The sequence below is a fragment of the Gobio gobio genome (genome assembly GCF_949357685.1).
Source record: "Gobio gobio genome assembly, chromosome: 14".
In the NCBI taxonomy this organism is placed as follows: Eukaryota; Metazoa; Chordata; class Actinopteri; order Cypriniformes; family Gobionidae; genus Gobio; species Gobio gobio.
The window spans coordinates 373,046-400,465 of record NC_137107.1 but is presented as its reverse complement, the minus strand read 5'-3'; the positions used below and the strand labels follow the sequence as shown (position 1 = coordinate 400,465).

The 27,420-nt window shown below is 46.9% G+C and overlaps 1 protein-coding gene across 1 annotated transcript in view; it reads left to right on the top strand.

The window, feature by feature from the left end:
- LOC307136871 (E3 ubiquitin-protein ligase rnf213-alpha-like) overlaps positions 1–27,420 on the top strand; it is a 418,045-nt gene that overhangs the window by 60,721 nt on the left and 329,904 nt on the right. The window contains exons 8-14 of the mRNA XM_079834193.1: positions 1,147–1,406; positions 15,943–16,146; positions 16,444–16,636; positions 16,771–16,826; positions 26,306–26,444; positions 26,546–26,698; positions 26,782–26,880. Of these exons, the coding sequence (XP_079690319.1) occupies positions 1,147–1,406; positions 15,943–16,146; positions 16,444–16,636; positions 16,771–16,826; positions 26,306–26,444; positions 26,546–26,698; positions 26,782–26,880 (1,104 nt within the window). The remainder of the gene's footprint in view (positions 1–1,146; positions 1,407–15,942; positions 16,147–16,443; positions 16,637–16,770; positions 16,827–26,305; positions 26,445–26,545; positions 26,699–26,781; positions 26,881–27,420) is intronic.

The window sequence follows — 27,420 nt, the reverse complement described above, 5'->3', positions numbered from 1 at the left end:
TACAACAAGGATCAGGAGAAAACATGAAGATTTTTAGAATAGCGATGCTCTCTTTCCTGCTCGTGTCCACATCCCGTTCAAAGCACAGAGCAGCATATGACGCACCATAGGGGGAAATATGAAACGAATATGTTTTTACATCTAATATTTAACTTTCTTATATAATTTAGATTACCATTATTTACTGATATATATTTCAATGTTTTACAGGCTGTAGTGTGTTGTTTCACTGACAGAAGTACTAAAATAAACATGCATGCTTATGAAATGGATTTTTGAGCCTTGTTTATTTTTTTTATTTTTTAAAATGTAGGCTCTTTAATTGAGGTGTATACACAGATATATACATATATAAAGTGTAAGTTCCGGTGACAAACGCGAAAGCACACAGGATAAAGCAAATCTAAACTTGGTTAATATTAGTATATTATTATCGGAGCGTCCTATGGCATACGCTGAAACGCCAGTCTCTCTTGAACAGGCGTACAAAGGTTAACGGAAGTTAGAGATTACAGTTTGTAAAGTTTTATATATGATTAATTTTCTTACACAAACACATCACTTTGCTTCAGAAGGCCTTTATTAACCCCTGGAGCCGTGTGGAGCATTTTTATGATGGATAGAAACAGCCATTCACTGCCACTGGAAGAGCCAGGACATTTTTTTTAAATGTGTGTTAAATTTGTGTTCGTCTGAAAGAAGAATGTCATATGCACCTAGGATGACTTGAGAGAGAGTAAATCATGGGGTAATTTTCAATTTTGGGTGAACTATCCCTTTAAAAGGCTTGGAATATAGCACACAAGCCCAACTGACTACTTTTTGCTCATTTTGTTCTTCGAGTTCTACAGTCTCAGTTCTAATATTGAACAAAAACACTGCAATAATATTTTATTTATACAAGTGCAAGTTTTATACAATTTGTGTTCCACTAAAGAAAGAAGGTCTTTCCAGATTGGAATGGCACAAGTGTGAATATATTTATATAAAAGATACAAATTTAGTATACAATTTATGGTAAAAATATACATTTTCACCTTTTGCTGAACAATGCCTTTAAGATCCCAAATTGAAAGACATAACCAGTAGCTGAAATTCAGATGTTGTCATGTAATTTAGCATATAATCTTAATTTCATCCTGTCAGGTGAGAAAGCTTCTGAAGGAGTTCATGCTGAACCATGTGATTCCAGAGCTACAGAAAGGAAACCAAGGAAAAAGTGTATTCATCCAGGAGCCACTGAATGCTGCTCTCATTATGCTCCATGTGTGGCATCGATATCATCTAGATTTAGACAGCAGGACTCTTTCTCATCTCTGCACTGCCCTCTGCCTGCCAAAATTGCCTAAGGAGGAGTTCCTGTCTTTCTGGACTGACATAACAGAATCATTTTCACTAATTAACACGTGAGTACTGTTATCTAATTCACAGTTTTGTGTGATACATTCTTTTTCAGTTTCTTACCTACTAAAATATCTAGGCCAATGGTTTTTAGCCTGTGAGTGGCAGCCCACAAGGGGGCCTCAGTGATCCTCCAGGGGGGGGCGCAAGATCATTTAAAATTAGTTTAAATAGATTATTATAATTCATAAATGTTATAATGAATATATTAAATGAAAAAGATAACTCAATTTAATTAAAATAAATTAAAACAACGCACCTCCTCTTGTAAGTATTCTGTGATCGTTTCGGAGCAGCCCAAGCCGTTTCTCATCGCGCTGTGTGAAATACAGACTGAGCGGCAGCTCGAAACACCCAGCCACTTCATGAACACAGGAAACGTAAACTACATCTCTCAGCTGAATAAAGAAAACCAGTGGTGCTAATAGTTTTGATGGATGAACTGATGGATGAACTCCTCCATGAACTGCCACCTTACCGTGGTGGAGGGGTTTGAGTACCCGAATGACCCTAGGAGCTACGTTGTCCGGGGCTATATGCCCCTGGTAGGGTCTCCCAAGGCAAACAGGTCCTAGGTGACGGGTCAGACTAAGAGCAGTTCCAAAACCCTTATGATGCCAAAAAAAAGGAGGACCGTGACGTCGCCCGGTATGGCGCAGCCGGGGCCCCACCCTGGAGCCAGGCCTGGGGTTGGGGCTCGTATGCGAGCGCCTGGTGGCCGGGCCTTCCCCCACGGGGTCCACTCACGGGAGGGACCGTAAGGGGCCGGTGCAAAGCGAATCGGGCAGCAGTCGAAGGCGGGGGCCTAGACGACCCGATCCCTGGACACGGAAACTAGCTCTTGGGACATGGAATGTCACCTCGCTGGCGGGGAAAGAGCCTTAGATTGTGGGTGAGGTTGAGAGGTTCCGACTAGAGATACCACACTTCTCGAGAGGGGATGGACTCTTCACCACTCTGGAGTTGCCCATGGTGAGAGGCGGCGGGCTGGTGTGGGTTTGCTTATAGCCCCCCAGCTCTGCCGCCATGTGTTGGAGTTTACCCCGGTGAACGAGAGGGTCGTTTCCCTGCGGCTTCGGCTCGGGGATAGGTCTCTCACTGTTGTGTGTGCCTACGGGCCAAACAGCAGTTTAGAGTACCCGACCTTCTTGGTGTCCCTGGGAGGGGTGCTGGAGAGTGCTCCGACTGGGGACTCCGTCGTTCTACTGGGGGACTTCAATGCCCACGTGGGCAATGACAGTGAAACCTGGAGGGGTGTGATTGGGAGGAACGGCCCCCCTGATCTGAACCCGAGTGGTGTTCAGTTATTGGACTTCTGTGCTAGTTACAGTTTGTCCATAACGAACACCATGTTCAAGCATAAGGGTGTCCATCAGTGCACATGGCACCAGGACACCCTAGGTCGTAGGTCAATGATCGACTTCGTGGTCGTTTCATCTGACCTGCGGCCGTATGTCTTGGACACTCGGGTGAAGAGAGGGGCGGAGCTGTCAACTGATCACCACCTGGTGGTGAGTTGGATCCGATGGCGGGGGAGGAAGCTGGATAGACTCGGTAGACCCAAACGTACTGTGCGGGTCTGCTGGGAACGTTTGGCCGAGTCTCCTGTCAGAGAGATCTTCAACTCCTGCCTCCGGCAGAGCTTCGACCGGATCCCGAGGGAGGCTGGAGATATTGAGTCCGAATGGACCATGTTCTCCACCTCCATTCTCAAAGCGGCTGCTCGGAGCTGTGGACGCAAGGTCTCCGGTGCCTGTCGAGGCGGCAATCCCCGAACCCGGTGGTGGACACCGGAAGTAAGGGATGCCGTCAAGCTGAAGAAGGAGTCCTATCGGGCCTTGTTGGCTTGTGGGACTCCTGAGGCAGCTGACAGGTACCGGCAGGCTAAACGGACTGCAGCCAGGGTGGTTGTGGAGGCAAAAACTCGGGCCTGGGAGGAGTTCGGTGAGGCCATGGAAAAGGACTATCGGCTGGCCTCGAAGAGATTCTGGCAAACCGTCCGGCGCCTCAGGAGGGGGAAGTAGTGCCCTACCAACGCTGTTTACAGTGGTGATGGGCGGCTGTTGACCTCGACTGGGGATGTTGTCGGATGGTGGAAGGAATACTTCGAGGATCTCCTCAATCCCGCTGTCACGTCTTCCATTGAGGAAGCAGAGGCTGGGGGCTCAGAGGAGGACTCGTCCATCACCCGGGCTGAAGTCACCGAGGTGGTCAAGAAACTCCTCGGTGGCAAGGCACCGGGGGTGGATGAGATCCGCCCTGAGTACCTCAAGTCTCTGGATGTTGTGGGGCTGTCTTGGCTGACACGCCTCTGCAACATCGCGTGGCGGTCGGGGACAGTGCCTCTGGGATGGCAGACCGGGGTGGTGGTCCCTCTTTTTAAAAAGGGGGATCGGAGGGTGTGTTCCAACTATAGGGGGATCACACTTCTCAGCCTCCCCGGGAAAGTCTATGCCAGGGTACTGGAGAGGAGAATTCGGCCGATAGTAGAACCTCGGATTCAGGAGGAACAGTGTGGTTTTCGTCCTGGTCGTGGAACACTGGACCAGCTCTATACCCTCTACAGGGTGCTGGAGGGTTCATGGGAGTTTGCCCAACCAGTCCACATTTGTTTTGTGGATTTGGAGAAGGCATTCGACTGTGTCCCTCGCGGCGTCCTGTGGAGGGTGCTGGGGGAATATGGGGTCCGGGGTCCTTTGCTGAGGGCTGTCCGGTCCCTGTATGACCGAAGCAGGAGTTTGGTCCGCATTGCCGGCAGTAAGTCAGACATGTTCCTGGTGCATGTTGGCTGCCCTTTGTCGCCGGTTCTGTTCATAATCTTTATGGACAGAATTTCTAGGCGCAGCCAAGGGCCGGAGGGTGTCAGGTTTGGGGACCACACGGTTTCGTCTCTGCTCTTTGCGGATGACGTTGTCGTGTTGGCCCCTTCTAACCAGAACCTTCAGCATGCACTGGGACGGTTTGCAGCCGAGTGTGAAGCGGCTGGGATGGGGATCAGCACCTCCAAATCCGAGGCCATGGTCCTCAGTCGGAAAAGGGTGGCTTGCCCACTTCAGGTTGGTGGAGAGTTCCTGCCCCAAGTGGAGGAGTTCAAGTATCTAGGGGTCTTGTTCACGAGTGAGGGGAGGATGGAACGGGAGATTGACAGACGGATCGGTGCAGCTTCTGCAGTAATGCGGTCGATGTACCGGTCTGTCGTGGTGAAGAAAGAGCTAAGCCGTAAGGCGAAGCTCTCGATTTACCGGTCAATCTACGTTCCTACTCTCACCTATGGTCATGAGCTTTGGGTCATGACCGAAAGGACAAGATCCCGGATACAGGCGGCCGAAATGAGCTTTCTCCGCAGGGTGTCTGGGCGCTCCCTTAGAGATAGGGTGAGGAGCTCAGTCACTCGGGAGGAACTCGGAGTAGAGCCGCTGCTCCTCCACATCGAGAGGGGACAGCTGAGGTGGCTCGGGCATCTGTTCCGGATGCCTCCTGAACGCCTTCCCGGGAAGGTGTTTCGGGCATGTCCAACCGGGAGGAGGCCCCGGGGAAGACCGAGGACACGCTGGAGGGACTATGTCTCCCGGCTGGCCTTGGAACGCCTCGGTGTCCCCCCGGAAGAGCTGGAGGAAGTGTCTAGGGAGAGGGAAGTCTGGGCATCTCTGCTTAGACTGCTGCCCCCGCGACCCGGCCCCGGATAAGCGGAAGAAGATGGATGGATGGATGGATGGATGGATGACAATTTTAATGAAGGTAAATACGATAACAATGACATGTCATACATTAGACATGCTTGAGTTTGTTATTATTGATGCGCAAACAAACCATGTATGTGCGCTCTTGACTCACTGAATAAAGTTTTGTTTGAATGATGATTGTAATGACGGTAAAGACGATTACAGTGGCATACAGGCACGCGTGAGTCTGTTATTTTTGATGTGCAAACAAACCGTGTATGTGCGCTGTCTACTCACTGATCGCTATCACGTCATAATTCAGCATGAACAAAGTTCGATATATTCATACAGCTGCCAAAATGTATGTACTGTGAGTGTTTTATAATGGATGGTCACATCAGATGCTCCAGTGATTCGGAGAGGAGGGGGTCCTTGGAGTAAAAAAGGTTGGGAACCACAGACCCTGGTCACAGTGTTTATATTCTGCAGACACAATCAATGGCTTATTTTCTCTGCAACTGCATTAACAATGCCATACAATTTGTTCATTTGACTTGTGTGCTATACTTCAATAGTATCTTTGTGTAATTGAAGTTATTATTCACTGAAATTCTTATCTTCTACCGTAGCTTTAAAGCTAAACCCTCCAGTACAAACTCCCACTTCCAATTTATGTTTACCACTGTAAATGTTTTTGTTTGTTTTTACAAATTGGCAAAATCATTTTCTCTGGTAATTGACATTGTCACAGGTGCACTCACATTAAACTAACGCAGAATATTGGTTTAACCCCTTTACAGACACCCCCCATTTTGGCAAGTGGGGCATAAATGACGTACCCAAAATAAAAAGGCTGCTGCTCAGAAGTCATTCTGAATAGACACATAACGTCTCGGTTACGTATCTAACCCTCGTTCCCTGAAGGAGGTAACGGAGACGTACGTCGAAACTGACCGACGAATTGGGATCAATTTTCAGAGACCAATCTACTTTCAGTGTATAGAAACGAGCCAATAGACATTGGCATGCGGTTCACGCATTCCACGATCCGGCCCACGGCGCGGGTATAAATACGGAAGTGGAAGTACCGCATACCATTTTCAGCTGAGGAGCCGAGATAAGTGGCTCGGGCCTTCAGATGAAGCAGACGTACGTCTCCGTTCCCTCCTTCAGGGAACGAGGGTTACATACGTAACCGAGATTTTCCCTTTCAGTTGGTCACGTTCGACGTACGGCCACTGGGGGCTAAAGGTTCTAAAGCTTTGAGTCTGGTCCACGTAGGCATGGAGAGCGCGGACGGGACATTACAAAGCTAGTGCTGGGTCTGCCTCCACCGAAGGCAGCGCTTGCAGGTTCACCACCTGGTCCCGAAAGGGAGTGGTGGGAACCTTGGGCACATATCCAGGCCGGGGTCTCAGGATAACGTGAGAGTTGGCTGGCCCGAATTCTAGGCACGATTCGTTGACCGAAAGTGCATGCAGGTCCCCTACCCTCTTGATAGAGGCCAATGCTGACTGCAAAGGCTCAAAGGGAGGGCCCTGAAGTGCTCTGAGCACCAGGGCTAAGTCCCAAGAGGGTACCGAGGTTGGACGAGGAGGATTTAGTCTCCTCGCACCTCTGAGGAACCTGACGATTAGGTTGTGCACTCCCAAGGACTTACCTTCGACTGCATCGTGATACGCCGCTATTGCTGCAACGTACACTTTGAGGGTGGAGGGAGACAGCCTTTGCTCCAGCCCATCTTGTAGAAAGGAGAGCACGACACTAATTGAACACCTTCAGGGGTCTTCCCGGCGGGAAGAACACCACTCAACGAACAGGTTCCACTTCAGAGCACAGAGGCGCCTCGTAGAGGGGGCCCCCGGACAGGGAATAGTACCACTGGCAATGGGTCGAGTCCGGAGAGGCGAACATGTCTACCTGCGTGGCTCCGAAAAGGTCCCATATCAGCGGGACGCTCCAGGGGTGGAGTCGCCACTCTCCTGGAAGTGTTACCTGATGAGAGAGCTCGTCGGCTGTCTGGTTCAGGGCACCAGGGATGTGAATGGCCCGAAGCGACCTCAGGCGCTTCTGACTCCACAGGAGGAGATGGCATGCAACAGGAGCGTAGACCACCCTGACGGTTGATGTATGCGATGGCCGCAGTGCTGTCCGTACGGACCAGTACATGCTTGCCCTGTAGCGGCTTCTTGAAGTGGCCCAGGGCGAGGCATACTGCTGGAAGCTCCAGGCAATTGATTTCCAATGCAGTTGGGGCCCCGTCCACAGACCCGAAACTGCTTACCTGTTGTACGTGGCCCCCCAGCCCGTGGACGAGGCATCCGTGAAGACCACAGCATGCCTAGACATCTGTTCTAGGGGCACTCCGGCCCGGAGAAACGAGGGGTCTGACCACGGGTTCAAGGTTTGGCGACAGTAAGGAGTAACTGAGACCCGGTACTTGCTGCTCTGCCACACCCATTTCGGGACTCTGTCGTGTAGCCAGCGTTGAAGCGGTCTCATATGAAGCAATCCGAGTGACGTTACCATGGCTGCAGATGCCATATACCCCAGGAGCCTCTGAAAGAATTTCAGTGGGACCGCCATCCTGCCATTGAACATATTCAAGCAGTTCAACACTGACCAGACTCGCTCCTCGGTGAGGTGCGCAGTCCGGTTGACTGAATCCAGCTCATTACCGAGATAAGAGATCCTCTGTGTTGGACAGAGTTTGCTCTTCTCTCGGTTGACCCGAAGTCCCAACATGCTGAGGTGACTGAGCACCAGGTCTCTGTGTTCGCACAACTGATTCTGAGACTGAGCCAGTATGAGCCAGTTGTCGAGATAGTTGAGGATGCGAACGCCGCGTTCTCTGAGCGGAACAATGGCTGCCTCCGCGACTTTCGTGAAGACGCGAGGCGTCAGGGACAGCCCAAAGGGCAAGACTTTGTACTGATATGCCCTCCCCTTGAACGCAAAGTGTAGGAACAGTCTGTGTCGAGGAAGGATAGAGACATGAAAGTACGTGTCCTTCAGGTCGATCGCTGCAAACCAATCTTGGGGACGGATGCCTTCGAAAATGCGTTTCTGCGTTAACATCCTGAACGGGAACTTGTGCATAGCCCGATTCAGGATGCGCAGGTCCAAGATTGGCCTTAACCCACCCCCTTTCTTGGGTACAATGAAGTAGGGGCTGTAGAACCCCGACCTCATATCGGCTGGAGGAACAGGCTCGACCGTGTCCTTTGCCAGCAGGACATCGATCTCGGACCTCAAGACATGGGCATCGCTGCTCCGCACAGAGGTGAAGAGGATGCCCCTGTACTTGGGAGGCCTGCATGCAAACTGAATCGCGTAGCCGAGTCTGATAGTGCGGATGAGCCAGCGAGACAGCCTAGGAAGACCTAACCAGGTCCTCAGAGACTGAGTAAGCAGGACCAACGGCACCACAGACGTACCTAGGCAGAGAGTCGGAGTACTCTGACCCGACTCGGGAGGCCCGGAGGCGGCCCGGAGGCGGCCCGGAGTGTTGTCCGTGTACTCCAGGGTGGGTTAGAGGGTGGGTGAGAAGGCCCGGGGGCATCCTCGGTGCACACTCTTCTGCCCCCTGGCGAGGGGAAGAGGGGAGGAAAGGAGTGGCAAGGCCCGGGGGCGTCGCCCACTGCCAACCTGGCCCTCTGGGGGCCCAGGGAGAGAGAAAACTGCTCTTTTATTGAGAATGTGGGTAGGATGTTGTTGGTACCAGCCTTCTCAATGACAAAAACCTTATTACCTTACGGTCGCGATCTAATGTGGATTTCAGTCACATAATGTTGTTAAAATATGTTATATTTAGCATTTAATATGGAGCTAATAGCTACACCTGCTTAGCTTTTATAATGTAAACATCCACTGTTGATATAAAATAGCCAAAATCACATGAAAATTCACTCTAAAACCTTATTAAATAGTTATCGTTTGTTTATTAGCTTCTCATTTCACATGTAGAAATGTTTCTTTAGTTTGTCCTTCAATGAGAATCGGATGAGGAAATAGCTTCATGCAGAAGGGCTGGACTTATGGTCACGTAAAATGATTGACAGCTGTAGAGATTGAATGAGTGCGTGATATCTGATGTCATATCTGATGCAAACTAGGAAGAAGACACAGAGCTCGCTTTAAATGCTCTTTCAGCTCTTCAGATTGCATAATTCAGTGGGAAATGAATAGAAATGGTATTCTGTATGACAAAATATTTTGCAAACATAATAAATCAATATTTCTCCAAATATGCACACTTTTGAACTAAGAACCCTAGTGAACGCTGTTCATTGCAGCTCTGTGGACACAAATAAACTGCAGCAGACGAGAGAGAATTCATATGCATGTGATATTCTATTCAAAATATCTTACATTACAGATCGATTATTTTGCACTCCGGTGTAGCGAATTCACTCAGAGGGGAAATATTAATAATTATTCATAACTCATTATGGTTAATTATGAATATTTCAATCAGTTAATGAGATGAACTTGATGTAGCTGCATTAACATTACAATCAATCAATCAGTTCATCATGTGAACACTCAGTATTGATTATTTTTTTCATGGCCACAGAAAAATAATTCTTCCTTCAATTTACAGCGCTTAGAGCGCATAACAAGATTTATTTGCAGGCAGGGAGTCAGAACCAAACATAAATTGTGCACAAATTTTATTTCCTAAATCACGGACATACAAATACACATCACACATACATGGTAAGCGGGAAAGTGAGAGAATGAAAACCGGGTCAGAACAGATGGATGAAACTATGGAAACACCTGGGAGAACCATCAGTGACTACAAGCTCCTCTGTCTGAAGGGGTTTACAGTTTTACTAACTACACAGCGATTTGTAGATCATATGTTACTTGCATTAAGCCTGAGCTGTAGAAGAGCGTCCAAGGTGAAATCGCAGGAGAAAGTTTTGATAGTTTGGTCCGAAGGTGTTGAAGTTGCCATCAATTTCTTCTGCATTGACTGAAGAAGAAATTATGAGCTTGCATGGTTATTTCGATTCTGTTGAGGTTGAGGAAGTTGTGCATGGCTTGTGGTGTTAGATCTGCTGGCCCACCGGCCATGTGGTGGGATCGGGTTTCCTGTCCCACACACTCACATGGCTTGAGGTGTGTGTGTAGGCCTTATCAGCCTAGCCTACTTGGCCGGGCTGAGAGCCAGCCAAAATGACGGAAATTCCTCTGTTGGAGGTTTTACGGCTCTGTGTTTCAAGCATGATTCAACTGGGTCTGTGCCCATTTATACTCCATTTAATACAACAAACACACACTGCCTCCTCTGAGGAAGTGACAAACACGAAAGTGTAAGTCGTTAAACGAGCATTAATTTGATGGGAGACACGGCATATATGAGGTTTCATGAACTAGTAGTTTGCTCATTAGCTATGCAGAAAACCAAATACCATACAAGAGACCCTTTACAAAAGTTATAATCACACACACAATGTCCTGTGGTGCATGTTCATTTATAGAACAGTTTTTTTCCTATGAATTAATGCAGGAAAGTCTGTTTTAACCATTTAGGCACCAGAGTTTTTTTTCCTAAAACGTTCGATTTTGACGTCTTAATTTCAAAAGGCTATATCTTAAAAGTGATAAAAGATAGAGACTTTCTGTAAATTAGAGAAATATTAAGGATGACCCAAAGTTGTAGGGATTACATTTTCCCATCTAATTTGCATATTATGACGTCATATAGTGGTGGCCATCTTGGATTATAGAATTTTCATGAAAAGTCACGTTTAAATGATAAATGCAGCACTTCTTTGCCCCAAAAATGTCCCTCACCTTCTGTATGCTATATTGCACAATACTGAATGCTCAGGTAAATAGTAAATAGTAAACAAACTGTGTAAATCATTACTAATAAATGGTAGAAACAAACCGAATGCATGTAGCGGTTGGCCTTTTGCTGTAGAGATTTTCCATTTACTACATACAGTAGGCACTCTGATTCCATGTATGGGGCCCATGTATATTATTCATATGACACACAAACACAAGTAGACTATGCATACTAGCCCCTCTGCCCTGTGTCACACCACCTCTGCTCCTGCTATGAGCAGCGCGGCCAGATCTGCCTCGCGCCCGCAGAGTGTGCACAGTTCGGACTACTGTCATTGTCATTGCGACTCCCCACCCTGCCTCCACGCTGCCCCCTAACTGTCCTATGAATACTTCGACCTCATCTAACATACCCAGTTACCACTATACCAACATACCACTAACAGACAAAGTCTCCACCACAATACTGTCGCCGTGATTGCGGAGTGGCTAGAGCAGTAAAAATCTCCCGCCTCGTTCCCCACAACACTAACACGCCTGTTAACTTTGCGATGAAAACTCCGACCCCGGGAAACATTGTTCCCACCACTGACATTGGGCAAAGGATTCACCGTTTGTGCTTTGTGTAGGGCTATACTTTCACTTTCAGAATCACCGTCATCTTCTGAAGGCAGATATTCCCCTTCAGAATCAGGGTCCGCGAATAGAAGACCCAACACTTCATTGCGGGTAAGCTTTATTGATGCCATCAGAAAATAATAATAATAATAATAATCTAATGCAAATACTCGCTGACGTTGACAATATTGCTCTGATAAAATGGCTCATTCGCACACTAGCTCCGCTTTTGTTCGCACTGATTCAATGCGCTCTTGCTCGAATATTTTGTATAGAAGCATGACGTTTGTTTTGGGGAGGAAGTATGACATGTCTGCCATCTAGTGGAGGGGAGGTCGAACGAAATTTGACACCCTATTTGACAAAATCGGACATTTTATTCAGTGCCGCATCTTGTCGATTAAACTAGACCGTGGCGCCTAGAGGGTTAAGGCATTGGATCTCTCTTTTCACATTCTTTCAAGCCATAAACATAGTCTTATCTGATGGTAGCCCTGGTAACGGAGACCTTTCCTGCTCTCTTGGGGAAAGGTCTGCTACTAAGCATAAAGCATTTAAAGCATATTTGCTAAATGTAGCAAGTTATTATGTGTCTGATTAGTCTCAGTCGTTACACCTGACATAAATTAAGAAATTAATATCACTGTAACCCAGTTTTATCATAAACAGTGGTCAAATATCGAAGCTGGAGTCTTTAAACTTTCTAATGATACTGAGTTTGTCCAGATCTAGTAAGAGCAGGGGCACCGCTAGCAATTTTGGGCCCTATGAAAGGATATGAGGTTGCCCCCCCAACACACCCATTCTGCACCAAACATTCAAGCCAAGCTAGCTATCCAAAATATACTGACCTATTACTCGAGCTTGCTCATTCCGCTCAGCGCTACTCACTCATCCCAGAATACACATTGTGACATGTTGGTTCAAAAATATGTGAAATAAAGTAGGGCTGTCCACGACGAAAGTTTTTTGTATAATAGTAGTTGTTCATTTAAGCCATTCATTGACTAAGCACTTTTATTAATTTAATTACATACATATGAGAGAATTCTAAACCTGAGCGTTTACGTAATATATTAATATATTACCCTAATAAGTAGGCTACCGATATAATAGGCTATTATTATCCCCACTCAAGCGCACGCAATCAGAGAGTAGCATATTTCTTTTCATTTTGAATTGTTTCATTTAAAAGTAGACATTTCAAGCGACATATTTCTCATGTCTGTGAGACGCGCTCCAGTTCACATGCAATGCTATTAATGGCGCAGATGCCTCCATGTCACGATTATATTGACTGCTATATTTCCTTATTGTTTATTAAATCCAGCCAATTGGTTTATGAAACATTGATTAAAATTAAGATAAAATATATACAAAACGAAATTCATTTTAAAGAAAGACTTTCTAGAAAACAAAATTCAATTAAATGCTCAATCCATGTCCCCATACATATGCGCATCTGATTATGTAGCCTTACTCATGCTGCTCAATTTTCACAATCAACATATGAAATTAAAATAATAATAATATTTAAACATAGCCTAACTATGAAACTAAATAGGCTGTTTTCTTTAACCCATGGCCGATGAAGGCACCATTCATTTTTCCTTTATGAACAACTCACAATACTCCGTCATTTTTAGACATACAGATAAGTGCAAGACATAATCATAAACTATAAACTGTCTACTTTTATTTGTGTAAATTCAAAATAACAACAAAGGCCGTGGATTCGGGGGATTATTTTGCACTCCACTGCAAACGCTGTCTTCATGTTACGAACTGCTCCAAGACAGAAGGTGGATCCAAATGCAGCTTTATTACAGGGCAATCCAGAGTAGGGATGGCAGACGCGAAACAGACGTTTCGGGGCTTTGCCGAGATCCCGAAGCGCAGATGTTTCGAAACACTGCTCCGAACTGTGATTCGAAACACCCATGTCACGTGACTATGGCTAAATGAAGCTTCAAAGTGTTTCATCAGGTGGCGCCTTCCGAAACTGCGTTGATTAAAGGGGGCGGGAACAAGCCACACAGTCACACATCTGTATAAACCTAATTCACCACAGTTTAAAAGTGAAGTTAATCCATCTTCACCTCATGGGTTTTTGTGAGAGGAGAGTGATTTTGTGATAGGGGTGATTTTGTGATAGCAGTGAGATTTATAGTGCGCTTTGGTTAGTTATATTTAGGCTAGATTTAAATGAGATATATTGACTGATAGGTATAGACAGTGACATATAGGATAGATATAGTGACACATTCATATAGGCTAAGTTAGATAGTGACAGATAGATAGCACAGCATAAGTTAGATATATAGAATTATATAGATATAGATTCATAGGTGATATATAGATAGATATATTAATTGAATATATAAAAATGGAGGCTGCACGCAAGAGATGCCGTACATCTGTGGTGTGGGAGCATTTCCATTTGGAAGCACCAAATAAAGTGAGATGTGTGTATTGTGATAGGCAGCTAGCCTTCTGCAACAATACATCATCCATGTATTTACATCATCCAAAAATATTTGTGCATGCCAGCAACAAGTGTCCCTTGTGAGAGGATTTTTTCAAAGGCTGGAGAAATTATATGTAAAAAAAAAGAAGTCGGCTGAGTCCTTCAACAGCAGAGCAATTCATATTTTTGAATAAAAATGTTTTGTGACAAATGTGACACATTGTGGCTTTATTTATTTTATTAATGTTCATTTTGTATAACAAACAAAATATATATAGTTCTTTACAATGACGAGGCTACAGGTTACAAAACCAAGATCATGTAGTTGTCAGACAGATGTTAAAAACAATTTTTTTTACATGGATCATTGTCAAGGTATTTCAGATCAACACATGGAAATGACCACTAGATGGTGCCGTAGAGACGGGTGTCAGATTGATTCGAAGCTTCGAAACAATATGGCACATTTGCTTCAACTGCTTCAGTGCTTCACGAAGCCTCGGTCTGCCCATCACTAATCCAGAGGCGTAATCCAAAGTACAGGCAGGGGTCATACACAGACAGGCAGTCCAAACAAAGAAACAAACAAACAAAAACAAAACAGGCAGGGACCAGAGGCAAGAGAGTAATCCAGGGAACAGGGCAAGATATCCAAAACCAACAGACAAGAAAAACAGGAGAATGCTCGGAATTGCAGCGTAACACTAAACAAGACTTCGCCGAGTGTGAATGCATGACCATGGTATAAATAGACAGATACTAACAGGATGGTGAGACACAGGTGAATGCAATCAGTGAATGAGGGACAGGTGAATGTGATCAGTGATAAGTGATGATGAGTCCGGGCAGTGAGTTATGGGAAATGTAGTTTGTGAGTGATAATAGTCTTATGTGTGGAGTGCCCTCTGGTGGCTCTCAAGGGCACTCCAGCTGGTGATCATTACACTTCATTTCAAAAATATATTTAGTTTATTAAAAGCAAAGGTTTTCATTTCAAAACCATTTCTAAATTTAGTTTATATTTCCAACAAATGAAATTCCGAGCCAAAATAACGAAGTGGTAAAAAAAACTTTGAGTTACACCATGCAAATTCAAACTTTTCGCTCGTCTCTGTATGTGGCAATGCGTCACCATAACCTGACGTATGTAAAAGTCGATCAATCTTTACAGATGATGGTATGTTTGGACAGAAGACAAGACTTTATTCAAGTTCTTTGTTAAACTCATAAAAGACAATAGAATAGAAAATGCCACAATTTATCAAGAGCTTTAGGCAGATAAGAGAGAGAAACACCCAGAAATCGCTCAAGTATACGGTGCTTTCCTTGCCCTTATGCTTGGATAACACACACGTCTCCTTCCATTTATAATAATGGCGTGCGGTGGCTGGGATATACATAAACCTAACAACCTGCATGGCATAGTTTTTGGAATGACTTATCATGAGAGGAAAAAAACTAGTTTTAGCCACATAACATCAGTTAATGGAAACGCCATCATTTTGCAATCATTTTTATTGACTTTTAGAAAATATCAGTAATAGCTACGCCGCTACTGATGAGTGTGCAAAGACAGGACCAAACCATTTCATGCAGATACAGGGGGGTGGTCGGTCAATATGGATGTTTACTTTTTGGGAAATGGGGATATTTCACTTTTATTGCCAAAATAAGTCAAATCAAAGATATCTTCATTTTATTAATATACTCAATGATGATGGTTTATGTAGTGTATAATATAATAATTTTAAATGAGTTTTACCCATTTGTTGGGGCCCCTGTCAGACAGGGGTCCTTGGAATTGTCCTAACTTTTCCCCCTATACAGCACCCATGAGTAAGAGTTTAATGTTTTAACGTGCAGTGAATGTTGAATAATAGTAATCTGGTGCAGTCGACGATCTTTGACCCTAAAGGGGTTAATTTGCAGAGAGTAGACTTGAGTCCAGCTTTCTCTGAGAAAAGCTCTTGATCATTTTGATTCCCTCTTCAGCTTGTCTGGAGTGGAGGCACTGATCAACAAGGTGAAAGCAGAGCACATGCCCAACTGGATCATCGTCATTCCATTACTGCACCTTCTCAAAGGCACTTCAAAACCATTTCAGCCCGTGTTTAATCAAGTCAGTGCACCAGAGCAGAGCTGGGCTGGCCTGCAGGGATTTCAGTCCCTGCAGTCACTGCATGTACAAGATCGAAGGTATTAAGTAATCTAGGTATTAAATAATTTTCCAAATGTTCTTCTGGGGGTTTATTTTAAAATTTCCTACTGTTAAACATTTGAACCCACTTGGCCTTCTGTTGAAAGTAACATAAAACATTTTGTCTAAGTTTTCCTAATTGTTTACTTGAATTAAAGGAGAACAATTGCACACTCTTAATCATAGTCTATTTATTTACCATCGTTTCGGCTACTAGCACATCAAAAGGTGTGCGTGTGCTTTGCCTTTCTTTGTTCTCATTTTGGACTTGTCATTGTTAAATCCTTCTATTTTAGAGCAATGTTGAAGTTAATGAAGACACATCAACATTTGGTGGAGGTAGACAGACTGCTGGCCCGGTCTTGGATGTATCTGATGACTTTGGATGAGTTGGTTGAGTGCAGCTCCTACATTCATACAGAGCTCCTGGACATCCTGCAGATTTTCAACATGAAATACCTTAAAGAAAAATCCAACAGCACTTCAACAGTGAGTGATCAAACTATCACAATAAATAACCATAAATGCATGAACAAGAATTAATCTGAATACCATGTAATATAAGTTACAAAAATTATTATTTACAAAATCATGTATATTTCATTGATATTATGGCGTTTCAGAGCATTTTGAAGATTGTGGAACACATTCAGACTCACTTGAGCGAACGAAGATACAGGTAAAGTTTTAAATTAAAATTAAACAAAAATTAAAATGAATAATTATAGCTGCACTATTAATTGTTAAAATATTGCAATTTTGATTCAAACACCCACGCAATCTTATTCCTAAATGAAAACGATTTTTTTTTTTTTAAACACCTGTTTGACATCGCAAGCATCAGTGGAGTGTGAGCAGTGTGTATTTTGTTGCGGCCCATGTTAATGAATAAGAGGGTCTTCCGATGTGAACTCCATCAATGATTAATATGGGTAGTGACAAAACATGCGAAAAGACTTTAGGAATTTCTGGTTAAACCTTTGAAGGTATGATAATCATTCAAATCAGTGTTTGCACTACTTTAAGAATCATTGAGAACCGGTATTGGGCTCGGGATATATTAGTGACCCTGCGGGGATCCCATATATTTTTCCACGGTCGCTCCTATGGGAAGCCCCTTCGTCGATTCCTATTCGTCGGTACTCCAACGTGGCATCGAGAGTGACCGACTGAATGGGAATGTCTTGGTTACGTATGTAACCCTCGTTCCCTGAAGGAGGGAATGGAGACTCCACGTCCCATCGCCATGTCCTCTGTACCCTGCTGGGGTGCCTGTCTACCTACTCGGCTCCTCAGCAAAAGGCTGATTTGATGCAATCACCTGTGTCTCCCTCTCCTTGAACTGTCACCTTATCGTGGTGGAGAGGTTTGAGTACCCGAATGATCCTGGGAGCTATGTTGTCTGGGGCTATATGCCCCTGGTAGGGTCTCCCAAGGTTAACAGGTCCTTGGTGATTGGCCAGACTAAGAACGGTTCACAAACCCTTTATGAAAACTACATCAAGGACCGAGAAGTTGCCCGGCATGGCGCAGCCGGGGCCCCACCCTGAAGCCAGGCCCGGGGTTGGGGCTCGTATGCGAGTGCCTGGTGGCCGGGCCTCCCCCCATGGGGCCCAGCCGGGCTCAGCCCGAAGGAGCGACGTGGCCCTCCTGTGGGCTCTCCACCTGCAGGAGGGAGCGTAAGGGGCCGGTGCATAGTGGATCGGCCGACAGTCGAAGACGAGGCCCCCGACGACCCGATCTCTGGACACGGAATCTGGCTTAAGGGACGTGGAATGTCACCTCGTTGGCGAGGAAGGAGCCTGAGCTTGTGCGGGAGGTCGAGAGATACCGACTAGAGATAGTCGGGCTCACCTCCTCGCACAGCTTGGGCTCTGGAACCACACTTCTTGAGAGAGGCTGGACTCTCTACCACTGTGGAGTTGCCCATGGTGAGAGGCGGAGAGCTGGAGTGGGTTTGCTTATAGCCTCCAGCTCAGCCGCCATGTGTTGGAGTTCACCCCGGTGAACGAGAGGGTCGCTTCCCTACGCCTTCGTTAGGGACAGGTCTCTCACTGTCGTGTGGGCCGAACGGCAGTGCGGAGTACCCGGCCCTCTTGGAGTCTCTGGGAGGGGTGCTGAAAAGTGCTCCGACTGGAGACTCAGTCGTTCTACTGGGGGACTTCAACACCAGTGACAGTGACACCTGGAGGGGCGTGATTGGGAGGAACGGCCTCCCTGATCTGAACCTGAGCGATATTCTGTTATTGGACTTTTGTGCTAGTCATGGCTTGTTCATAACAAACACCATGTTCAAGCATAAGGGTGTCCATCAGTGCACGTGGCACCAGGACACCACAGACCGGTCGATGATCGACTTTGTGGTTGTGTCATCAGACCTTCGGCATATGTCTTGGACACTCGGGTGAAGAGAGGAGTGGAGCTGTCAATTGATCACCACCTGGTGGTGTGTTGGATCTGATGGCGGGGGAGGAAGCTGGACAGACTCGGTAGACCCAAACGCACTGTGAGGGTCTGTTGGGAATGTTTGGCCGAGTCTCCTGTCAGAAAGATCTTCAACTCCCACCTCTGGCGGAGCTTTGACCGGATTCCGAGGGAGTCTGGAGATATTGAGTCCGAGTGGACCATGTTCTCCACCTCCATTGTCGATGCAGCCGCTCGGAGCTGTGGCCGCAAGGTCTCCGGTGCCTGTTGAGACGGCAATCCCCAAACCCGGTGGTGGACACCGGAAGTAAGGGATGCCGTCAAGCTGAAGAAGGAGTCCTATCGGGCCTGGCTGGCTTGTGGGACTCCGGAGGCAGCTGACAGGTACCGGCAGGCCAAGCGGACCGCAGCCCGGGTAGTTGTGGAGGCAAAAAATCGGGCCTGGGACGAGTTCGGTGAGGCCATGGAGAAAGAGATTCTGGCAAACCGTTCAACGCCTCAAGAGGGGAAAGCAGTTCCCTACCAACACTGTTTACAGTGGAGATGGGCACATGTTGACCTCAACTGGGGATATTATCGGGCGTTGGAAGGAATACTTGGAGGCTCTCCTCAATCCCACCGACATGTCTTCCATTGAGGAAGCAGGGGCTGAGGGCTCAGAGGTGGACTCGTCCATCACCCGGGCTGAAGTCATCGAGGTGGTTCAAAAGCTCCTCGGTCGCAAGGCACCGGGGGTGGATGAGATCCAGGGTGGATCCACCCTGAGTACCTCAAGTCTCTAGATGTTGTGGGGCTGTCTTGGCTGACACGCCTCTGCAGCATCGCGTGGCGGTTGGGGACAGTACCTCTGGACTGGCAGAACGGGGTGGTGGTCCCTCTTTTTAAGAAGGGGGACTGGAGAGTGTGTTCCAACTACAGGGGATCACACTTCTCAGCCTCCCCTGGAAAGTCTATGCCAGGGTACTGGAGAGGAGAATTTGGCCAATAGTGGAACCTCGGATTCAGGAGGAACAGTGTGGTTTTCGTCCCAGTCGTGGAACATTGGACCAGCTCTATACCCTTTCCAGGGGGCTGGAGGGTTCCTGGGAGTTTGCCCAACCAGTCCACATGTGTTTTGTGGATTTGGAGAAGGCATTCGACTGTGTTCCTCGTGGCATCCTGTGGAGGGTGCTCTGGGAGTATGGGGTTGGCGGCCCCCTGCTTAGGGCTTTTCGGTCCCTGTACGACCGAAGCAAGAGCTTGGTTCGCATTGCCGGCAGTAAGTCAGACCTGTTCCCGGTGCATGTTGGACTCCGGCAGGGCTGCCCTTTGTCACCGGTTCTGTTCATAATTTTTAAGAACAGAATTTCTAGGCGCAGCCAAGGGCCGGAGAGTGTCCGGTTTGGGGACCAAACGGTTTCATCGCTGCTTTTTCTGGATGATGTTGTCGTGTTGGCCTCCTCAGACCAGGACCTTCAGCATGCACTGGGGCGGTTTGCAGCCGAGTGTGAAGCGGCTGGGATGAGAATCAGCACCTCCAAGTTCGAGTCCATGGTTCTCCGTCGGAAAAGGGTGGATTGCCCACTTCAGGTTGGTGGAGAGTTCCTGCCTCAAGTGGAGGAGTTCAGGTATCTAGGGGTCTTGTTCACGAGTGAGGGAAGGATGGAACGGGAGATTGACAGACGGATCAGTGCAGCTTCTGCAGTAATGCAGTCGATGTACCGGTCTGTCGTGGTTAAGAAGGAGCTGAGCTGTAAGGCAAAGCTCTCGATTTACCGGACAATCTACGTTCCTACTCTCACCTATGGTCATGAGCTGTGGGTCATGACCGAAAGGAAAAGATTCTGGATATAGGCAGCCGAAATGAGCTTTCTCCGCAGGGTGGCTGGGCGCTCCCTTAAAGATAGGGTGAGAAGCTCGGTCACATTGGGGAAGAGCTCAGAATAGAGCCGTTGCTCCTCCACATCGAGAGGAGCCAGCTGAGATGGCTCGGGCATCTATTTCGGATGCCTCCTGGACGCCTTCCCAGGGAGGTGTTGTCGTGGCAAAATTTCAACTATCGTCGCATTACTGAATAAGAGACAAAACCTTTCCCAATTGTCTTTATAAATATTTAATTTCTTGCAAGAAATTAGTCTTCATGTCTTCCTGGTAGAGTCTTCCCAGTCTTCATGTCTCCTGTACAAAACATGTTCCCTTTCGAGGGAACTCTCACTGCGTCGGAACGACACTTTGGGGATGCTCCCTAAGCATCAGCGAATCTGAAGTCTGAATAGAAACTAAACCAATCCGATTGGCGTGCGTGATGACGTCACTGTGACGGCATACCCGGAAGTATAAAAGGGAAGCCTGCGCATTGAAACGGCAGTTATTGCTCTTCAGCATAGCGCTCTCTGTTGAAATTGTCTATTTACTGTTGCAAAAGTGTGTGTGAATGATGGAGAATATGAGAGAGTTTAAGCAGTGTGTGCATCCGTGTCCCCGCTACATATCGGGCTCGGATACACACCTGCTTTGTGTGCAGTGTCTGGGTGTTGAGCATGCTCGGGCGGCTCTCGAGGGAGGGTTCATGGGGTTCACAAAGGGACTTGTCAGCGGGATTTGGGACTGCTGCGGCACTTTCCCAATCCTCGTCTGACAGTTCTGAGGATCTTCCTCCCCGTGTGGAAGCCAGGCTGACCTCCTGAAAGAGCTTGATGAGGGCGAGGGTCCCTCTCCGGAGGATGTGCTGGAACTACGGGGGGCTGCAGATTTGTCTCTCCGCATCACCAGAGAGACGGCCCGTGCTATCGGCCGGTCCATGGCTTCTATGGTGACTGTGGAGAGACATCTCTGGCTGAATCTGTCGGGGATGAAGGAGAGGGATAAACCTTCTTCCTAGACTCCCCGATTTCGCCTTCTGGCTTATTTGGGGACTCGGTTGAGACCGTCGTCGCCAAATACCGGGAGGCGAAGAGGCAGTCAGCAGCCTTCCGCCAGTACCTCCCTCGCCGCTCAGAGCCTGGGAAGGCGGCCCCTAGGGGGCAGCCTCAGCCGTCTGCCAGCTCCTCGCACCGGCAGGTGCAGAAGGAGAGCATCGCCTCTAGAGCCCCTCCCCCGGGAGCTTGGCAACAGAGGCGGCGTTCTCACCAGCAGTCTCACCAGCGGTCTTCCGCTCTTGGAGGCGATCTGAGGAACGTACTCCAGGGCGGAAGGCTGCTGGGAAGAAGTCCTAGCTTCGGCTGGACTTCCAAGAACGGTCCCCCCCGCAGAGGGGCAACCGAGGTTGCTTCCTCTGCGGCGCTCTGGGGAAATGAGGGCCACATCGATTTCCCGCCAACACATGGTATGGAATGGTACGCATTTCCCCCGATTGCTCTGCTCCCGGGAGTCCTGGAGAGGGTCCGTCAACAGGGGGGTCAGCCTACTTCTGGTAGCACCCCGTTGGCCGACTCGATTTTGGTTCTCGGATATCATAGCTCTGCTGGCAGGTCATCCAGGGCAGATTCCTCTGAGGAGGGATCTCCTATCTCAGGCGGGGGGCACAATATTTCACCCCCGGCCGGAGGTTTGGAACCTTTGGGTCTGGCACCTGAGGGGGTCAGATACCTAGAGGCTGGCCTGTCGGCAGAGGTGATAGAGACCTTACTCAGTTCTAGGGCTCCGTCTACAAGGAGACTATACAGCCTCAAGTGGAATGTGTTTGCCACTTTGTGCAGGGAGCGTGAGGTGGACCAAGTTAACTGCCCAGTGGCTTCAGTGCTGGAGTTCCTCCAAGATCGCTTCTCTGCGTGTCTAACCCCGTCCACACTCAAGGTGTACGTGGCTGCCATTGCGGCTTTCCACGCTCCTATGGGTGATGGGCCTGTGGGTAGGCACCAGCTGGTTGTACAGTTCCTCCGTGGGGCTTGGAGGATGCGGCCTGCGGCTCGTTCCAGAGTTCCAACCTGGGATCTGGCAGTGGTTCTTGAAGGGCTGGCTGAGGCCCCCTTTGAGCCATTGGAGTCGGCGGAACCAAAGAACCTGACCCTGAAGGTGGCTTTTCTCCTGGCGATTACATCGCTGAAAAGAGTGGGGGACCTCCAGGCCTTGGCGGTAACGCCGACTTGCCTGGAGTTCGCCCCTGGGGGAGTAAAATCCATCTTACACCCTAGGCCGGGCTACGTGCCCAAGGTTCCATCAAGGGTGGCCAGGTCTTTGGTTCTTCAGGCATTTCATCCTCCGCCTCACGTGACGGCGGAAGAAGGGAGACTTCACCTGCTCTGCCTGGTTAGGGCTCTCAGAGTGTATCTGAAGAAGTCTGCGCAGTGGAGGAGATCTCAACATCTTTTGGTGTGTTTTGGTTCACCCAAGAAAGGGTTGCCTGCATCTACCCAGACAATCAGTAACTGGATTGTCCAGGCAATAACCATGGCTTATCAGGTGCGCAATTTTCCTTCACCTATGGCCAGTGTTGGGAGTAACGGCGTTTAAGTATAACGGCGTTACTAACGGCGTTAATTTTTCAGTAACGGAGTAATCTAATTAATTACTTTTCCCAATGTTGCAACGCCGTTAGCGTTACTGAGAAAAAACATGCGGCGTTACTATAATTGAGCTCACTGAAGCGGTTTTCATCCGAACAGGCTCTCTGTCAGTCGGACCTGCAACGTGCGTGTGTGTGTGTGTGTGTGTGCGCGCGTGGTACACATAACTGATGATGATTGGTGGGTGGAAGATAAGGTTGAGGTTGATAGGTTGAGTCCACACACACACACACACACACACACACACACACACACACACACCTATGATGCACAGTCGCACACGCATATGCACAGTCAGCGATGGCAAGTCCAACGACTTCAAAGGTAGCTTTCGCAAACTGGAAGTATAAGCGCTACTCTTCCCTCGTTGAGGTGAAAGGTAAGAATGTTTATGTGACGTGCAACTTATGCCCAGGAAGAAAGAGTCTCTCCACGTCGGTGGCCAGTAATTCTAATCTAATGAAGCCTCACATCATCACAGCCACAAAATGAGCGGCTAAAAACCCAGGCGATAACGTGAGCTCCACTACCAAAGGAGTAGTAAAGTACTGATAATATTTACACTATAGTAGGTCTACTGATAATATTTACAATATATTGAATTTGATAGGTGTCTCTCACATTGTCCCACAGCAACATTACAATAGTGTACATTAATGTACAATGTTTAGTGTCTAATTCATTCATTTAACATATTTAAATTGGGGGCATCCAAGTTATTTGACATATTTGAACTTTTGACAAAAAAAAAGTAACGCAGTAATTACTTTCCCTGGTAATTAGTTACTTTTATAATGATGTAACTCAGTTACTAACTCAGTTACTATTTGTAAGAAGTAAGTAGTAACTATAACTAATTACTTTTTTAAAGTAACTTGCCCAACACTGCCTATGGCCGTGAGGGCTCATTCCACCAGAGGAATGGCCTCTTCGGTATTAATATCTGCGAGGCGGCTGGGTGGGCTACCCCACACACCTTTATCAGGTTTTATAGCCTGCATCTCCCTACGGCGCCTGGCGCTAGGGTGCTCCAGTCCTAGTTGTGCCCGGTCTCCGGCTTCACACTAGGGCAGGCGCTACCCTCGGTGTGGGCTAGTGGGTACTCATTCCCCAAAGTGTCGTTCCGACGTAGTGAGAGTTCCCTCGAAAGGGAACGGCTCGGGTTATGTCTATAACCCTTGTTCCCTGAGAAGGGAACGAGCACTGCGTCGCGTCACCACACCTCGGCACGCCTGGAGCGCATGCTTCAGAGCAATAGCTGCCGTTTCAATGCGCCAGCTTCCCTTTTATACTTCCGGGAATGCCGTCACAGTGACGTCATCATGTACGCCAATCGAATTGGTTTAGTTTCTATTCAGACTTCAGATTCGCTGATGCTTAGGGAGCATCCCCAAAGTGTCGTTCCGACGCAGTGCTCGTTCCCGTTCCGTGTAAGTGTAGAACGTGTTCTCTATATTCTGTATATGACCTTTTACCTAGTAAGCTGGTTCTGTATGAATATATGCCAATCAATAAACATTTCATGCGCAATGTTTAATGTATAGCTATGATAACATTTTCCCATAACAGTGTTCTGGGCACATCCCACCGGCAGGAGGCCCCGGGGAAGACCTAGGACATGCTGGAGGGATTATGTCTCCCGGCTGGCCTGGGAACGCCTCGGGGTTCCCCCGGAAGAGCTGGAGGAAGTGGCTAGGGAGAGGGAAGTCTGGGCGTCTCTGCTTAGACTGTTGCCCCCACGACCTGGCCCCGGATAAGCGGAAGATGATGGATGGATGGACGTGTGTCTCATTTATACCCGCACAGCGTGGCATGAGCACCTGGTGCAATCATTGCTTGCCAATGTGCATTGGCTCGTTTAGTTACACTCTAAGTAGATTGGCTCTCACGAGCGATATTCCTATTTGTCGGTACTCCGACGTGGCGTCTCCATTCCCTCCTTCAGGGAACGAGGTTTACATACGTAACCGAGATGTTCCCAGTCCCAGATAGCAAGCACAGTTGGGCCGATTCCGGCTGAAATGCGCCACTGTTGGCTCACTGTCAGCATCAGTGAAAATATGATGGGCCAGATCCGTGTTGACTGTGCATAACACATCTGGCTACCTGATGTGTTTTTCTGTATGGGCCAGCATCAGCTGACAACTGGTTTCGGGTCCATACTCAGTGTAGTGGTGTGTATTTACCTTCGGCCCGGGTTCGTTTTGTCACAGGCAGGCCACTGCTAGAATTAAGGAACTCAGCCACGAGTTTTGGCGGTTAAATCATGAGGAGGATCCTGCAGACAAAGACCATTTTGTTTTTGAGAGGTCAGCTATTAATCAATCTGTCACTGCGGGTCTCAGGTGCATGCCCCCCACTCAGGTCTGCCCTCGGTTCGTCCCCTCTATCTCCACTGGGCTCTGCCCACTTTTCCAAAATTTTTCAAATATTGCAAGTGCGTGGAGTTAGGCTCTGACCAGGGGTTAAGTTATCCTTTAAGTGTCATGTAAGGTGCCTATAAATAAAATGTATGAATGAATGAACTACCATTAGCAGAAATGGCTAACCGGGAATCTAACACATTTTAGTTAAAAAATGGCAGCGCCCGCTCTTACGTGAAAAATAAGGTGGATAAACCTGCACTACAGGGTGGGGCAGCAGATGCAAATATTGCATGCCAATTGGTGAAATTAAATGTACATTTCTGTCTTTTTACTGAGTTTTGATGAGATTTATACTAGGTTTTAATAAATAGAACATTAATTACATTGTTAATGTACAATTACAGAATATAATTTTATTTGGTACACTATTTTTTATAGTGTAAGTAATGTTTATTTACCAAGGAAATGTGGCAAAATCAAGGTCACAGATTTTATGCATTACAAAAACTAAAAAAAAAGAAAAAAGTTTTAATTCATTGAGTGATGTCGAATTTATCATCTTTTAACTGAAAATTGTTTAATTGTTTTACTCCAGTACAGGGTTAGATGGCAAACCGTGATTGATATTACTTACTGTCAGTGTTAGAAATTAAACAAGGGCTTAGGGGCAAAAAGAAAGATTAATTATAAGTTCATGTTGATTTCAGTAACATCTATTATATACTATAAAACGGCCCTTTCAAACATTTAATTGCCATGTTTTTGCAAAACTTTTTCTCGGGAGGGTCTCTAGATGATCTGTATATTTTTCTTATTTCTCTAGATGAAAAATCAAAAGACTTTATCAATGTGCACTGGTTAACTGACTTTCATTACTGTTGTAGCTGTCTGAATAAGAATTATGGCATTCAGTGCGTACAAGCAGCTTGCAACCTTCTAAAGAACATCTGCAAAAACGTCTGGCAAACTGATGTTCCTGTTGATTGCATGAACCTTGTGGCCTCTGTATCAGAATTTTCCCAGGTATTTCAAGCTGAAATCATATTATATTTGTCTTAATTAACTGATTAAAGCCGTTAGATGTTCAGAAGACAATGACTCAGTGACATTTGTTCAACCCTAAGACTACAGAACAAACAGACTCCTTTTCTGAGAAGACTTATGCGTTACTCAGTGATGCCAAGAAGACTGTCAGAACATGGATTGGACAGACTTTCAAAGGCAAACTATTGACCAGTGGCCTTCTATCAAGTGTCAGCTTCACCAAAGAGATTGATGTAAGTGGAGCAAATATGTTCATACAAATCTACATCATCTATTTATAGTTTATTGAAATAAATTTGTTTGTTCTGCTTTACAGATGTGGAATAATATTATCGCCATTAATTTCATGAGTAGTAACTTCACTAAAGAATGGAGAGAGACCTTTGCACGGGACTTTGAGGGAAAATATCAACAGGTATACATTACAAAATTCTAGAGTGTGTGTCTCGTAGGTTTGGGAGTCAAGTCAACTGGTCCAGTATATTTATTTATCCCCCCCCCCAAATATTAATAGTCACATTTCATGATTTTCAATTCAGTCAAAGTTATACAACGTTATACAACAGAATACTATACTAAAATACTTAGACAGTATTCCTACACCACTACTGAATCGGCATCAGAGCAGAGGTGTTTTTTAGCTATAGAGATTTGAGCTTCCAGTCTGATTTGAATGTGTTGAGATCTTTCGGTTGGGGTGTCAGGCTTATGATATGTTATTAGGCTTATGACACTTTTGTGAAATGCAGCCCTGGGCAGTCCTATTTATTACAAATCTGTTCTTTGTGTTCTGCATTTAACCCATCCAAGTGCACACACACAGTAGTGAACACACACACAGAGCAGTGGGCAGCCATATTGCTTCGGCGCCCGGGGAGCAGTTGGGGGTTTGGTGCCTTGCTCAAGGGTCTCACCTCAGTCGTGGTATTGAGGGTGGAGGAGAGCGCTGGTTATT